This window comes from Stegostoma tigrinum, chromosome 7 (genome assembly GCF_030684315.1).
Source record: "Stegostoma tigrinum isolate sSteTig4 chromosome 7, sSteTig4.hap1, whole genome shotgun sequence".
Classification (NCBI taxonomy): domain Eukaryota; kingdom Metazoa; phylum Chordata; class Chondrichthyes; order Orectolobiformes; family Stegostomatidae; genus Stegostoma; species Stegostoma tigrinum.
The window spans coordinates 101,627,582-101,642,074 of NC_081360.1; the positions used below are offsets into that span (position 1 = coordinate 101,627,582).

Sequence of the window (14,493 nt, forward strand, 5' to 3'; positions counted from 1 at the left end):
TGAGGCTCAGACAGATCCCGTGGCCTAATCCTGTAGACCCATCATTATCCTTCATCTGTTTGGTAATGTTTGATATCCAAACATATTAATGTCTGGACTATAGTTGATCAAGCTTGTTGCACTTTTTTTTCCTGTTTGTTTTGTGTAGGGATCACAGTGGTGGGAACAAGGTACTGAAGAAAATCTACAAATCTTGTAGGGTGTATGGTACTTCCAGAGATAACATTCCTGGGCTTACAAAGTAAGTTGTGTGTGTGTGTGTGTGTGTGTGTGTGTGTGTGTGCGCATACAAGGGAAGCATGTTCTCTGTGTCTGGAACAAGAGTGATTAGGTTCGGTCCCTGCACTGATGTTTAAACACTACGTCCTATTCATTTACAAGTCTCAATTAATTTGTTTTTTGCACCGTCACGCAGCATTGCCTGACAAGGGAGAATATACAGGGCTGTCGGGTAAGGGAGTAGGGGGATGGTGGAGGCCACCAGTTGAGATGTTCAGGCACACAGCCACTCTGTCACCTACTGCACGTACCCCTTTGTCTTTTGTTAACTCCAGCTTTGTATTAGTGTGTCAGTTAGGAGCAGGAAGTTAGCCCCTCAAAGCTGGCTGTGCGTTTTTGTAAATTCATGGCTGGTCTGATTACACCACAGTCCCAATAACCTTTGGTAAAAGAACTGCAGATGCTGGAATCGAAGGTAGACAGACAGGAGGCTGGAACAACACACTAGGCCAGGCAGCATCTTGAGGAAAGGAGACGTCAATATTTTGGACTGAAGAGTAATACCCGAAACGTTGATTTCTTTCCTCCCGATGCTGCCTAGCTTGCTGTGTTCTTCCAGCTTCTGTTTCCCAATAACCTTTGCCTGCTAGCCTCTCCACCCGAACCCGTTGCTCATCAATAATCTATCCATGTCTGCTTTACAAATATCCAAAGACTCTGTTTGGGAAGAGAGTTCCCAAACCGCCTTTGAGGGAAGAAAACATTCTCCTCATCACTGAGTTGCGATCAGATTAGCCATGAGGCTAATGGAACAGGCTTGAAGGGCTGAAAGGTTCTTAAGTCCTATGTTCCTAGGAACACGAGGCTGCCCTCAAGCCTTTTCCAACACTTGGTTAGATCGTGGTTACACCGGATCTCCATTTTCCCCCATGTGACTGGTTAGTTTAATGTTATCCTGAGTGATTGATTGGTATTTAGGTGTGCTGCCTTCTCTGAAAACTACCAGTGTACCAGACACCTTGGTCACAGGTGTTAGAAGCCAATAATAAATACACTTAGGGCTTTCTCAGAAGATGTCCTTGACCTAAGCATTTCATCAGTGATGCAGTAGTAAGGTCAGGAGTGAATGACAATGCCACAAAGTTTAGCTCCATCCGTACGTGCTATGATAATGGAATTACTGTGACAGCCTGCAGCAGGAACTGGGCACCATCTAGGCTTGGATTGGCCTTTAATGTAAGCACCCTAATCAAATCCTCAGTTGTCACTGCTGATCAGCCACATAACCCGACGACTATGACAGGACTGTGGCCATAGCAGGACAGAAGGTGGTGTCACAGCGACCCCCACCACCCTGACATCTGACAGGTTATCTCCAAGCCGTAAGCTAGCAGTAAAGTGGGATACCCACAATCTGTCTCTCCAGGCTGACCTTTCTTTTTCCAAACTTTGATATTGATACCATCCAAAATTCTGTTCCCAGTATCCTAACGTGCACTAGGTCCCTTATCCCCTGTGCTTTCAAAGCGACACTGGATCCATGTACAGCAACATTTCCGATTGAAAGTATTACTTGTTTTTCATATCTCTCCATAGCGTTCCAACCTCCCCTTTCCTGATATCTGTTCTTTCATTTCTAGCCTTTTCAGCAACCCTGATTTCAACCACTCCCACATTAACAACGGTACCTGCGAATGCCTGTGCCCGAAGCTCTTCCCGAAACCCCCTTCTTTCTGACGTTCCACGGAACCTTTACAGAAACTTTAATCGTTCTGCCCATAGTGTCAGCTTGTATGGATCAGTGTGTAAGTTTGCTTTGTTACGATCGTGTGATGTGCCTGGGAACCATTTTCTAGGTTAAGGAAGCTGTGTAAATGTAGAAACTAGGCGTAGGCCATTTGACCCTTTGAGCCTGCTCCTTCCTTCAAGTCGATCATGGCTGTATCTCAGCACCATTTTCCCACTTTTTGTCCATGACCCTAGGTGCCTTTAAAATGAAAATATTTATTTTTCTCTTTTGTGAATATATTCATGAGTTAGCCTTCACGGATTTCTGTGGTAGAGAATTCCACAGGTTCCCTCCCCTCTTGAGGGAAGAAATGTTTCCTCACGTCTGTTCTAAATGGTCTGCCCTGTATCCAGAAAATCTGTCCTCTGTTTTTATTCTCTCCCAACCACAAAAAATATCCTTTTATTGCCTCTAGTCTATTCAACCTTGAAAGACCAGGTTGTTGCTGTTGAGCCCAATGATGAAAGAACCAGGAGGGAGTAGCTCTGTCTACACATTTGTTTGAAAGATCTAGCAAATGGCTTCTTTTTGTAGCACTAAATGATTTCAAGTCCTCCAGGGGCCCACTGGTAGTTTTGCCCCTTTTGGGGCAGCACGGTGGCACACTGGTTAGCACTGCTGCCTCACAGTGCCAGGGACCCAGGTTCAGTTCCACCCTCGGGTGACTGTCTGTGTGGAGTTTGCACATTCTCCTCGTGTCTGGGTGGGTTTCCTCTCACAGTCCAAAGATGCACAGGCTAGGTGGGTTAGTCATGGGAAACGCAGTGTTACAGAGATAGTGTCAGGGTGTGTGTCTGGGTGGGATGCTGTTTAGAGAGTTGGCTTGGACTTGATGGGTCAAATGGCCTGCTTTCACATTGTAGGGATTCTGCAATGAGATGTGGGCATTGCCCTTCCCTAGTTACCCTTGAGAACATGCTGATTGAGGAATAACTATTATCCCAGAACAGAGGGGAACACACTCATTCCTCTAGTGCTTGTTGGATCTGTAAATACCAAACAGAGAGGGTAGACAGAGCCACAGTTTAATGAATCATACCAAAGACAGCACCTCTGACTGTGCAGCACTCCCCCGCATTTGGCAGATGGGGTATGTTAGCATAGCTTAGATTTTTGTTTTATTCTTCCATTAGATATGGGTGCTGCTGGCAAGGCACATTTGTGACCCATCCCTAATTGCCCGTGAACAAAGCAGCTTAGTTGGCCATTTAAGAGGACAGTTGAGTGTCATCCTTGTTGCTGTGGGTATGGAGTCACGTGTAGGCCAGAGCAAATGAAGGTGGCAGATTTCCTTACCTGAAGGGCATTAGTGAGCCAGTCGGTTTTATGGTCACCATCAACAAAACTAACTTTTATGTTCCAGATTTACCAGTTGAATCTAAATTCCACGAGTTGCCATGGTGGTATTTTGCCCCACACATTCCAGAGTAATGGCCTGGGTCTCCAAACTGCTAATCCACAGACATTACCAATGCGCCACTGTCTTCCTCCAAGCTTTGGTGTGAGCCTGGCCTGAGTTGATCTGAGGACACAGTCCTCTGATCTGGAGTCAGCTGTGCTACATTTGCAGTAAGGGCATATATGCTGAAATCTCAGGAATCTGTTGCGCACACAAGGGGCACAGTGGCCTCTTTCTGTGCCATAATGTTTCTTGGTGGTTCTGTGTTTTTGAGTCCATGATCTTTCCACTTAAGGCCAATGGAGCTGTAGCTGACATAATCCCTGCCCTAAATCTGCCCCTACTGTTACAGGGTCTGACTTGAACTGTGTTTTCAATGTTTGCTAGCTTGGAGAATTGATCTTAAATGGGACTGCTGTTCTGGCTTGAGCATTTGAATTCCTCTCTGTAAATGGCCTGTTTTCTCTGAGCAGCTTGCCCTGGGGATGGGGAGGGACACAGGGAGTGTCCTGTTGAAACTAAACATAACATTCTAATGTAGGGATAAGACAAATTCAACTTTTGCCCTTCTCCCAATGCCCCTCCCACCCTCTCCAAAATAAGTGCACTGTACACAATTAAGCAATTAACTTGCAGCATGGCATTCAGAGTGCCAGTGGGAGGGAGTTGTCAAAAAAATGTGTTTTATCATCAAGTTATTTGTGTTGCCCAAGTCTCAATCCATGTTTTGTGCTCTCAGCATTGTTCCAACTTGGGCATTTCATTCTCCTGATTATCAGAACTGACTGTCCCACATGATTTATTGAACCTGCCACTCTGGTTCCTTTTACTCATCGTTTCCACACCAGTTACTTTGTTAAATAACCAATTTTAAACTGAAAAATTGATTTGATTTCACCACCCTATTTCCACATCCTTTCTTTCATCAGTCACTAGAATTCTATCTGTAGCATACTCAATTATTGAACTTGCACGGCCTTCTGGGACGGTGAACTCCAGAGATTCACCACCCTCTGAGTGAAGAGATTTCCCTTCATCTCAGCCTTAAACTTTCTATCCCTCATCCTGAGGCGGTTACATCGCTACAGATAAGCATCCAGTTCTCAGCTACGCTGTCTTGCCTTATTCAAATTCCAAAAGCATCAAATTACATCATTTTTTCTTTGAAACTCCTGGAGAATACAGACTTGGTTCCTTCAATTTTTCTTTATAATACCATCATGCTGTTCCATGGATTTAGTTTGGTGAAGCTGCATTACATTCAGTCTATGGCAAGTATGACCTCCCTTGAATAAGGGGACCCAAAATTTTTTCCAGTTAAACCAGATTAGTTCTCTCAAAAGCTCTGTACGACTGCAGAAAGCCATTTTCACTCATACCCTAGTAATCAAGGCCAGTATACCATTTGTCTAATTGCTGACTGCATCTGCATGTCGAATTCTAGTGTTTCACAGGCTGGACCCTTTACATACCCACACTTCCCAGCCCTTCTCCATTTCAGAAATATTCAGCCTCCCTTTTCCTATCAAAATGGATAGCTTCATATTTGCATTATATTCTGTCTACCATGATGTAAGCCAATTGCTTAATACATCTAAATCCCTGTGAAGTTTCCTTGCGTCCTCCTCCAGCTTAACTTTAGTTTTGTGTCATGGAAATATTATATTTTGTCCCCACGTCCAGATTGTGAATGGCAGTGGTCCAGGCATTAATTTGTGCTGTAACCCCGTTGGTAATTGTCTCCCAGTCCGAGACTTGTGCTGGATGGAAGAAATCCAGCAAAGATGGCGATCCTTCACTCTATTGCTGTAAAGTCTATCTCGGTTTAATAGTCTGTGCGTCCATTGGCCCCCTGTGAGGGTCAGTGACAGTGTTGCAGGTGTTTCCTTGCAGCTGTGGCCTATTTCAAATTTACACCAACTACCGAAGGATTCAGTGAAAAATCTGATGAGGCCTAGGGATGTTGTGTTGCATTGTGGCCAGTTTTGGACATTGTTTAAAGTGAGGCTGTGAGAGGGCGTAGAGAAAATTTACTCAATTTACAAGGAGTTACAGTTACATGGGAGACTAGAGCGACTGTTTCATTTTCCTTTAACCAGAGAAGGTTAATTGGGGGAAATTTAATAGAGCTGTTCAAAATCATAAAAAGTTTTAATAGACCAAAAAAAGACCATCACTTTACTTCCTCCATTTTAAAACGGAGTTTAGATTATTTCATTTATCGTATTGGTCTTTTAAAAAAAATTCCTTGAATTAACCTCTTAACACTATGTACCTTCAGTTTTGACTAAAATGTGCCATTGGGCAAGACTGGGATGCTAAGCTAATAAATAATGTCAGATTTTATTAAAGTTTAATAAATTTTGACAAGACAAGTGTTTAACAACTAAGAGGTATTTTAGTAGTGAATTAAAGAAACAAGCTATGTTTCTTGAAATACCAGTCAGACTCGAGACAAAGCACAGCAAAAAGCTGTTGTTAAGTTGATATGGTGATGTGGCTTCATAATGCACGACTGTTAGCAGGGGCGGGGTCACTAAATCTGGAGAGAGATAATGGGAACTGCAAATGCTGGAAGCTTCACACTTTGTTATCTCAGTAAATATGGAGCTAGGAGAGCTCAGCAAGTTGACAGCATCCAAGGAGCAGGGAAGTCAACATTTCAGGCCAAAACCCTTTATCACAATCTGGAACATTGACTTCCGTGCTCTTCAGATGCTGTCTGACCTACTGTGCTTTGCCAGCGCCACATTTACTGACTGACTTCCAGCATCTGCTGTCCTTACTGTCTGCTGTTATTAGGAGGGTGATTTTTCTCTAATTCTTTTCTGTGGATGAACTCTTTCCACATTGTTATATATTTTATAGGTTTTTTTTGTCATTTGCGAGATAAATTTGTCTTATTTTGTTTAAAATACATCACAGCCTGTTCTGAGTATTTTCCATTACTGACCATTATGGCAACCAAACTGCAGAAATAAAACAAATGGTCTATCAAACCATGTTTCACTTTGGGATGTGACTTGTTCAGTATTACTATCAACTGAGATCACAGCAGTAGTGTATTAGACTTTTCCTGCTTTTCCCACTTTGTCTGGGTGCAGATAGACTGCTGTTCCTACTGTGCAGCTGTTACTAAAATGCTACTAATGAGAGATCCTTTTTCAATGAGTGAAGTGACGACTTAACTGTCTTCTGCTATTTTGTCATTCTTCCAACTCAAATATCTCATTATCTCAGGGAGATGGATGAGCTCCAATGCATCTTTTCGACATTTTTTTTAGTCTCAAAAGCCCCTAAGTTCTTCCAGCTAGTTTTTAATTTCTCCCTCTCTCTTTCTCCGCTGTCTCCAGTTGTTTAGTACATATCTCAAGCACAATTTTCTACTTTCGTTCTATAAGAAATCTGTTTTTCTTTATAACACTAACTGTATTTTCAACAACTGTTTGAAGAGAATGGACATGAATTACCCATTGCGCTTCTTGCATTACCAACAAGAAAAACTTTTGTTTCGTGCTAACGGTATCACTGTTTCTACATGCAGAATGATGTACTGAGTACACAAGCATTTTGATGGCTTTGGCTCACTTCCATTTCTTGTTTTTGACCTTATTGTCAACACAAGCATTTATATCATGAAACATGGTCTTTCTCCTTGAACACAAAAGATTAAATTCTTGAAATTCCCCAGGGAAGTGATCGGGCTTCCCTGTGTACTGCCTGGAGACAGACATATTTGTCACCATCCTCCATATATTAAACTTGTACCATGGGCTGACTGCCGGATGATGGTCATTAACCAGAGGACGCTGATTCGGATCGTTGGTGAAAGAACAGATATGAAGATATTTCTTTGTGCATTCCAGTGCTGTGACAATCTTCGAGTTCAGCCAGTGGGAGAGGATGTTAGCATTGTGTTAAGATCCATGTAGGTGGAGCACAAACCAACTGCATCCAGGCAGGCAATTCTGGAAAATCAGGAAATATCTGATATTGTTGTTATGGTTTGACAAGTGTCAACTTCTGTACAATATTTGTATATTCTTATATCTCGCTCTCTCTCGCTCTCGCTCTCTCTTCCCCCCACTATTTGCTCACTAAGCGTAGTGAGCAGCCCAACCTAGTGGCCTTAGTCCCACTATCTCCTTCTCTCTCTTTCTCTTTCTGACTCTGACACACTCACGGTCATTCATCACCCCAGTTTTCTCTCGCCTTCCTTCTCTTTCCCTCTCCAGTTTCCCTCTCTCGGACAGACCACCCCTGCTTTGCCCTGTACGCATGCCCCCACTTTCTCTGTCTGTGCGCCCCTCTCTCTCACTTTTGTGCTTTTTTCTGCCTCGCAAGATGCCACGCTGACTGCTACAAGTTGTGTGTTTTTGAACAAAATAGAATGTATCTGCAAATAGAAAAACACCTTGGATGAAATGAATTGCCCTATAGATTTGAGAGAAGTGAGCTGAGTAATTAAAAACTAGACAAACTAAGGTAGAGAGATCATAATTTATCTCGCTCACCTGTCTTGCTGATTTGCAGCTTTTTCACGGTCCCTGAGGAAGAGTTAAATGGTCTCCGGGAACAGAACTATTTCCTGAGTCCCAGCAGTTGATCCAACATTTCTCATAAATTGAGAGCCCAATTAAGTTATCATTCAGAGTATTGGAGTTGTTTATTCAGGGCACCCCTTCGTGGCCCCTCAGGATGCGGAGGGGGATTTCTGTGAGGAATACATCCACAAACAGCTGTGCAGAAATGCGTTAGTCATTCATAAACAGACCTGGGGAAACAGCTTTCCCTCTGTCTAGACTGTTACATTAGTTTTGAATTTGGCGGTCAGAGTCACTTCCCAGTTTGTTAATTCAGTTTTAATTTTTGTTCTGAAGTATTTGCTCAGCACTATGAATAATGAGTACTGGAATATGCACCAATCTCCTAAACATTCCGAGGATAGGGACAGCACGGGGTTAGATACCGAATAAAGTTCCTTCTACATTGTCCCCATCAAGCACTCCCAGGACAGGGACAGCGCAGGGTTAGATACAGAGTAAAGCTCTCTCTACACTGTGTCCCCCCCATCAAACACTTCCAGGGACAGGGAGAGCATGTGATCAGATAGAGTAAAGCTCCCTGTACACTGTCCCCCATCAAACACAGCAATTACTGCGTGTGGTTGAATACAAAGGATCACCCCCACCCCAATCACCGTAAAAGGAAAGAAATCGAAACATGAAGTTGTACCCAGCCACCTAAGTGTTGGGGGGATGGTGTTATACTACAGTTTGAGATTAACAATTTTCTTTTGTTCCCCCCACCTGCTCTTCAGTCCCATTCTAGATAAAGAGACGATCAAAGTGGGAAACTTGCAATTTCATGCCTTCTTAACCCCTGGCCACACGGTGGGCCATGTGATCTACGTCCTGGAGGGGAATCTTCCCAGCATTCCTGCCTGCCTGTTCTCTGGCGACTTGATTTTCCTCTCCGGCTGTGGTACGTAAATTCAACCAGGCGCCTCACTTCCTTTCCGCTCATCAAGCTCACACAAATCATGTTTGCAAGTTATTTTTAATTTGTAGAAATTTATTGGTGTGGTGTTTTACAGTGCAGGAACGGACAATGTTCCTCACTTCATTCACCCCACTTTTTGTTCTGTACTCCATTTTGCTCCCTGTCCCACCGCCCCTAGCCAACTTCATTTTATTGCATTAACATATACACTTGTGAACCCAAAGTATGCAAGATCAAGGACCACGTGCTGGAAGATGGGATTAGAATAGTCACATGATTTTTTTTTCACCAGCGCAGACTAAATGGATCGAAGGATCGTTTTTGTGTTGTACGTCTCTGACTATCCTTCTGTTCCTTTCTAATGTACCTTTATCCACTTGCCCCAAAAAATGTATGGAGAAATTTGGAATACTTAGAGCACAGCAGGAGACTATACAGCCCATCGTGTTGGTGCTGGCTCACTGCAAGACCATTTTTAATCAGTGAGGAAATCGAGGGCTGTGGGGACAAGCAGGAAGATGGAGTTGAGGGTTATCAGATCAGCCATGATCCCATTGGGTGGCAGAGCAGACCGGATGGGCTGAATGGCCTACTCCTGCTCTCACGTCTTATTATAGTGTATCATTGTAGAATCCCTATTGTGTGAAAACAGGCCCTTCGGCCCAACAAGTCCACACTAATCTTCCGAACATTCCACCCCGACCTATCACCCTATAACCCACCTAATCTACATATCCCTGAACACCATGTGCAATTTAGCACAGCCAATCCACCTAACCTGCACATCTTTGGGCTGTGGGAGGAAACCAGAGCACCCGGAGGAAGCCCACGCAGACATAGGGAGAATGTACAAACTGCATGCAGATAGCCGCCCGAGGGTGGAATCAAACCCCGGGTCCCTGGCGCTGTAACCACTAGGAGGGGCAGGCAGTGAAGGATTCCTCTGTGGCTATTCCCCTCTCAAACAGATATTCCATTTTGGAGACTGTTGGAGGGGTTGGCCTGTGAGGGAAAAGCAATGGCTCTGTTGTACAACAGGGAAGCTAACAGTGTAGTGAACAGTGGTAATAGGGGACTCTACAGTCAGGGACATGGATCGCCAATTCTATGGCTGTGAGCGAGACTCTAGGATTGGAGATGATTCTGAGGGACAGCGTTTACTTGCATTTGGGAAAGAATGGACTTATTAGGGATCGTCAGCATGGTTTTGTGCAGGGGAGGACTTGTCTCTCAAATCTGAGTTTTTTTCCCTTCCTTCAAAAGGATGAGTGAACCTCGTGGATTATTTTGGCAGTCTACAATGGTTATATAGTCATCAGTAGGCTAGCTTTTCATTCCATATTGACTTCTTATGAAATTCAAAACCATGCCATGAGAACATTAGCCTGGGGTTTTGGATAACTAGCCCGGTGACATTAACACTACCCCACTGCCACTCCTGCAAAGTGTTATTTTCTCAGTTTCAACAGCACTGAGACCATTTTCCTACAACGCCACTCAATCTCTCCAGTCCAAAAGGTGAACAACCGAAACGACTCAGTCTTATTCCTAAAAATGATTTAAATTTTAAATTAACACCATTGTTTGACCAATGCAAAGTTCAGCCACCGGGGGGCAACACTCCTGCATCATCCAACCCTTCTAATCTTTTCAAACACAAAACAGAATCTAATCTTTGGCCAATGTATCACCTTGAGGGACTGGAGAACACTTGCTATGTCTTGGCATATGGTGTGCACACAGAATCAGAGTGTGTTTACAGCCCAGAGGTGTGCTTGTGTCGGCTGTTTAAAGCAGTTGGCTAAAATGCTCTCACTTTGCAGCATTCGGTCTGTAGCCTGCGGGTTATGATATTCGAGGTGCATCTCCAGACACTCTGTAACTGAGTTGAGAGTTTCTTCGTCCAAAACCGTTTCACAGGCAGTAAGTACCAGACATCAACTACCCTCCTGAGGGGGAAGAAAAACCTTTGGTCATCTTCCCCTGAACATTTCTATCTACCTAGGACTTTAAATCTACATCCCCAAGTTGCTGATCTCTGTTAAACTAAATAAGGATAACCCCCCCCCCCCCCCATATCTGTATCTCCCAGGAGATTAGACGGCACCCAGGCTGTAGAAAAGCAATCTTAGTAACATGCCTGCAAATGAGACAGGTTCAGTCGATCAGTTGGATTTTTGGGGAGGTGACGGCCAGTGGGTATTAATCACTGGGCTGTTAATCCAGAGACACAGGTAATGTTCTAGGGACCTGGGTTTGAATTCCACCAGATGGTAGAATTTGAATTCAAAATTCTGGAATTAATAATCTAATGATGACCATGAATCCATTGTCGATTGTCAGGAAAAACCCAACTGGTTCACTAAGGGCCTTCAGGGAAGGAAATTGCCATCCTTATCCAGTCTGGCGTACGTGCGACTCCAGACCCACAGCAATGTGGTTGACTCTGAACTGCCCTCTGGGTAATTAGGGATGCGGCAGTAAATGCTGGTCTGGCCAGCGATGCTCTCATCCCGTGAATGAATAAATTACAAATAAAACTTACTTCAGTCGAAGTCTGATTGGTCTCCCATCACCCTCAAAGGCACCATAGAACATAGAACAGTACAGCACAGAACAGGCCCTTCAGCCCACAATGTTGTGCCGACCATTGATCCTCATGTATGCACCCTCAAATTTCTGTGACCATATACATGTCCAGCAGTCTCTTAAATGACCCCAATGACCTTGCTTCCACAACTGCTGCTGGCAACGCATTCCATGCTCTCACAACTCTCTGCGTAAAGAACCTGCCGCTGACATCCCCTCTATACTTTCCACCAACCAGCTTAAAACTATGACCCCTCGTGCTAGCCATTTCTGCCCTGGGAAATAGAGTCGATAGCCAGAGACTATCTATGCCTCTCATTATCTTGTATACCTCAATTAGGTCCCCTCTCCTCCTCCTTTTCTCCAATGAAAAGAGACCGAGCTCAGTCAACCTCTCTTCATAAGATAAGCCCTCCAGTCCAGGCAGCATCCTGGTAAACCTCCTCTGAACCCTCTCCAAAGCATCCACATCTTTCCTATAATAGGGCGCCCAGAACTGGACGCAGTATTCCAAGTGCGGTCTAACCAAAGTTTTATAGAGCTGCAACAAGATCTCACGACTCTCAAACTCAATCCCCCTGCTAATGAAAGCCAAAACACCATATGCTTTCTTAACAACCCTGTCCACTTGGGTGGCCATTTTAAGGGATCTATGTATCTGCACACCAAGATCCCTCTGTTCCTCCACGCTGCCAAGAATCCTATCCTTAACCCTGTACTCAGCTTTCAAATTCGACCTTCCAAAATGCATCACCTCGCATTTATCCAGGTTGAACTCCATCTGCCACCTCTCAGCCCATCTCTGCATCCTGTCAATGTCCCGCTGCAGCCTACAACAGCCCTCTACACTGTCAACGACACCTCCGACCTTTGTGTCGTCTGCAAACTTGCTGACCCATCCTTCAATCCCCTCGTCCAAGTCATTAATAAAAATTACAAACAGTAGAGGCCCAGGGACAGAGCCCTGTGGAACTCCACTCACCACTGACTTCCAGGCAGAATATTTTCCTTCTACTACCACTCGCTGTCTTCTGTTGGCCAGCCAATTCTGTATCCCGACAGCTAAGTTCCCCTGTATCCCATTCCTCCTGACCTTCTGAATGAGCCTACCATGGGGAACCTTATCAAATGCCTTACTGACGTCCATATACACCACATCCACAGCTCGACCCTCATCAACTTTTCTAGTCACATCCTCAAAAAACTCGATAAGGTTTGTAAGGCATGACCTACCCCTCACAAAGCCGTGTTGACTGTATTTGATCAAGCCATGCTCTTCCAGATGGTCATAAATCTTTTCCCTCAGAATCCTTTCTAACACCTTGCAGACGACAGACGTGAGACTTACCGGTCTATAATTGCCGGGGATTTCCCTATTTCCTTTCTTGAAGAGAGGAATTACATTTGCCTCTCTCCAGTCCTCAGGTACGACTCCAGTGGAGAGCGAGGATGCAAAGATCTTCACAAGTGGCGAAGTAATTGCATTTCTCGCTTCCCAAAGCAGCCGAGGACAAATCTGATCCGGGCCTGGCGACTTGTCAATCTTAATGTTTGACAAAATTTTCAGCACATCAGCTTTGTCTATCTCTATCCATTCCAGCATGCACACCATGTTTTGCCTTGGGCTTTCAGTGATGATTCTGCCATCACTGTCGCAGTGTTAAACTTGGTTTTGTTTCTGACAGTCTGGGTAACTGTGCTGTGTTCAGTCACGGTGAGTGTTGACCTGACCTGCACTGAGCAGCAGTCATAAGCAGCAATTTGGAAAGTGCTTCAACACTACACTCTCACAACTTGCCAACGTTAGAGGAACGATCATCCCAGTCTGATCAGAGGCCAGCTCTCTGCACCAGCAGTACATCAGACAGTGCCAATGACACATTTAGGCGATAGATGGAATCAGAGGAAAAAAAGATCTATCTGACCGAACCTTTAGTGTGAGCACGTCCCCAAAACTCCTAGCTATGAATTTCTGTACCTCCTGTACCCTCCTCAGTGAGTTCACCTGCTGCTCCAACAGGCCCATGTGGTCTGAGAGAAGCTGCAGGTAGACACGCTTCCTGTAGACATGGTTTGTCTCTCTGATCACCCCCACTTCTCACAGGAGGAGCCAACCATTCCACCTGCAATTACTATGTCTCTATTAACTGTTGGATTAAATAAAAGAAATATCTTCCCTTCCTGTACCTTAACGCCACTTGCCCTCTTCACCAAACTCTGACACTCACCAAAGGCCACACTTTGACCCCACAGCCCCTTTCTAGAATGACCACACCAACTCAAGCTTGCCTCCCTTTTAAATACTGCCAATAGGAAGGAAAGACTTTCCCTATAGTTCTCCTCAGTCATTTCTCACTACTGCCCTGTGTTGTTTGCCCTTCCTCCTGTTCATCATGGGTCCTCTGTGATCCCCTTCTCAGTTATGGTGAGCAAACTGACTACTTCTCAGTTGCTTTTCACTACTATCCTCTGTTCTGTCAGTTCTGTTTCAGACTTTAGCAGACCCACATTTATCTTCACTAATACCATTGCTTTTCATGTTATGATGTTTCCCCGAAGGAAGAACGTCAAATCCTGATGCTTCATACTGTAAGTAGCCTAATATTCTTCAGTGTTTATTCTGTCTGCTTGTAAACTTTCCAAATGCAAACAAATGCCTATTAGCACTTGAGGAACTCTCTCTCTCATACTGCTTTCAAAAACTTAGGCTTCAGAAATACTAACAAGTTAATCTTTAAACCCCCTCATATAAACAAACCTAAACCCACATGCAACCAGTTCAAAATCCATAAATGATATTTTAAAAAATAAAGCTCACAGCTTATCACCAAGCCCTTGTGCTTTTATGTTTCTTGCAAGTTTACTCTTATACAATATTTTTCTACTCCTAATCACTCTCTTGGTCCTCCTGTATTGAATTAGAAATGACACCCAGTTCTCAGGCTTGCCACTTCTCGTGATTTTGTGACTCATCTTTGGATCTGATACAATTTCT

At 44.1% G+C, this 14,493-nt stretch overlaps 1 protein-coding gene across 2 annotated transcripts in view; it reads left to right on the forward strand.

The window, feature by feature from the left end:
* Window positions 1-14,493, forward strand: part of pnkd (PNKD metallo-beta-lactamase domain containing) — a 45,832-nt gene that overhangs the window by 14,082 nt on the left and 17,257 nt on the right. For both annotated transcript variants that reach the window (XR_009445968.1, XM_059647562.1), the window contains exons 5-6: window positions 149-241; window positions 8,728-8,891. Coding sequence is in view for 1 of the 2 variants with exons in the window: in XM_059647562.1 (XP_059503545.1) it covers window positions 149-241; window positions 8,728-8,891 (257 nt within the window). In the remaining variant the exon portion in view is untranslated. The remainder of the gene's footprint in view (window positions 1-148; window positions 242-8,727; window positions 8,892-14,493) is intronic.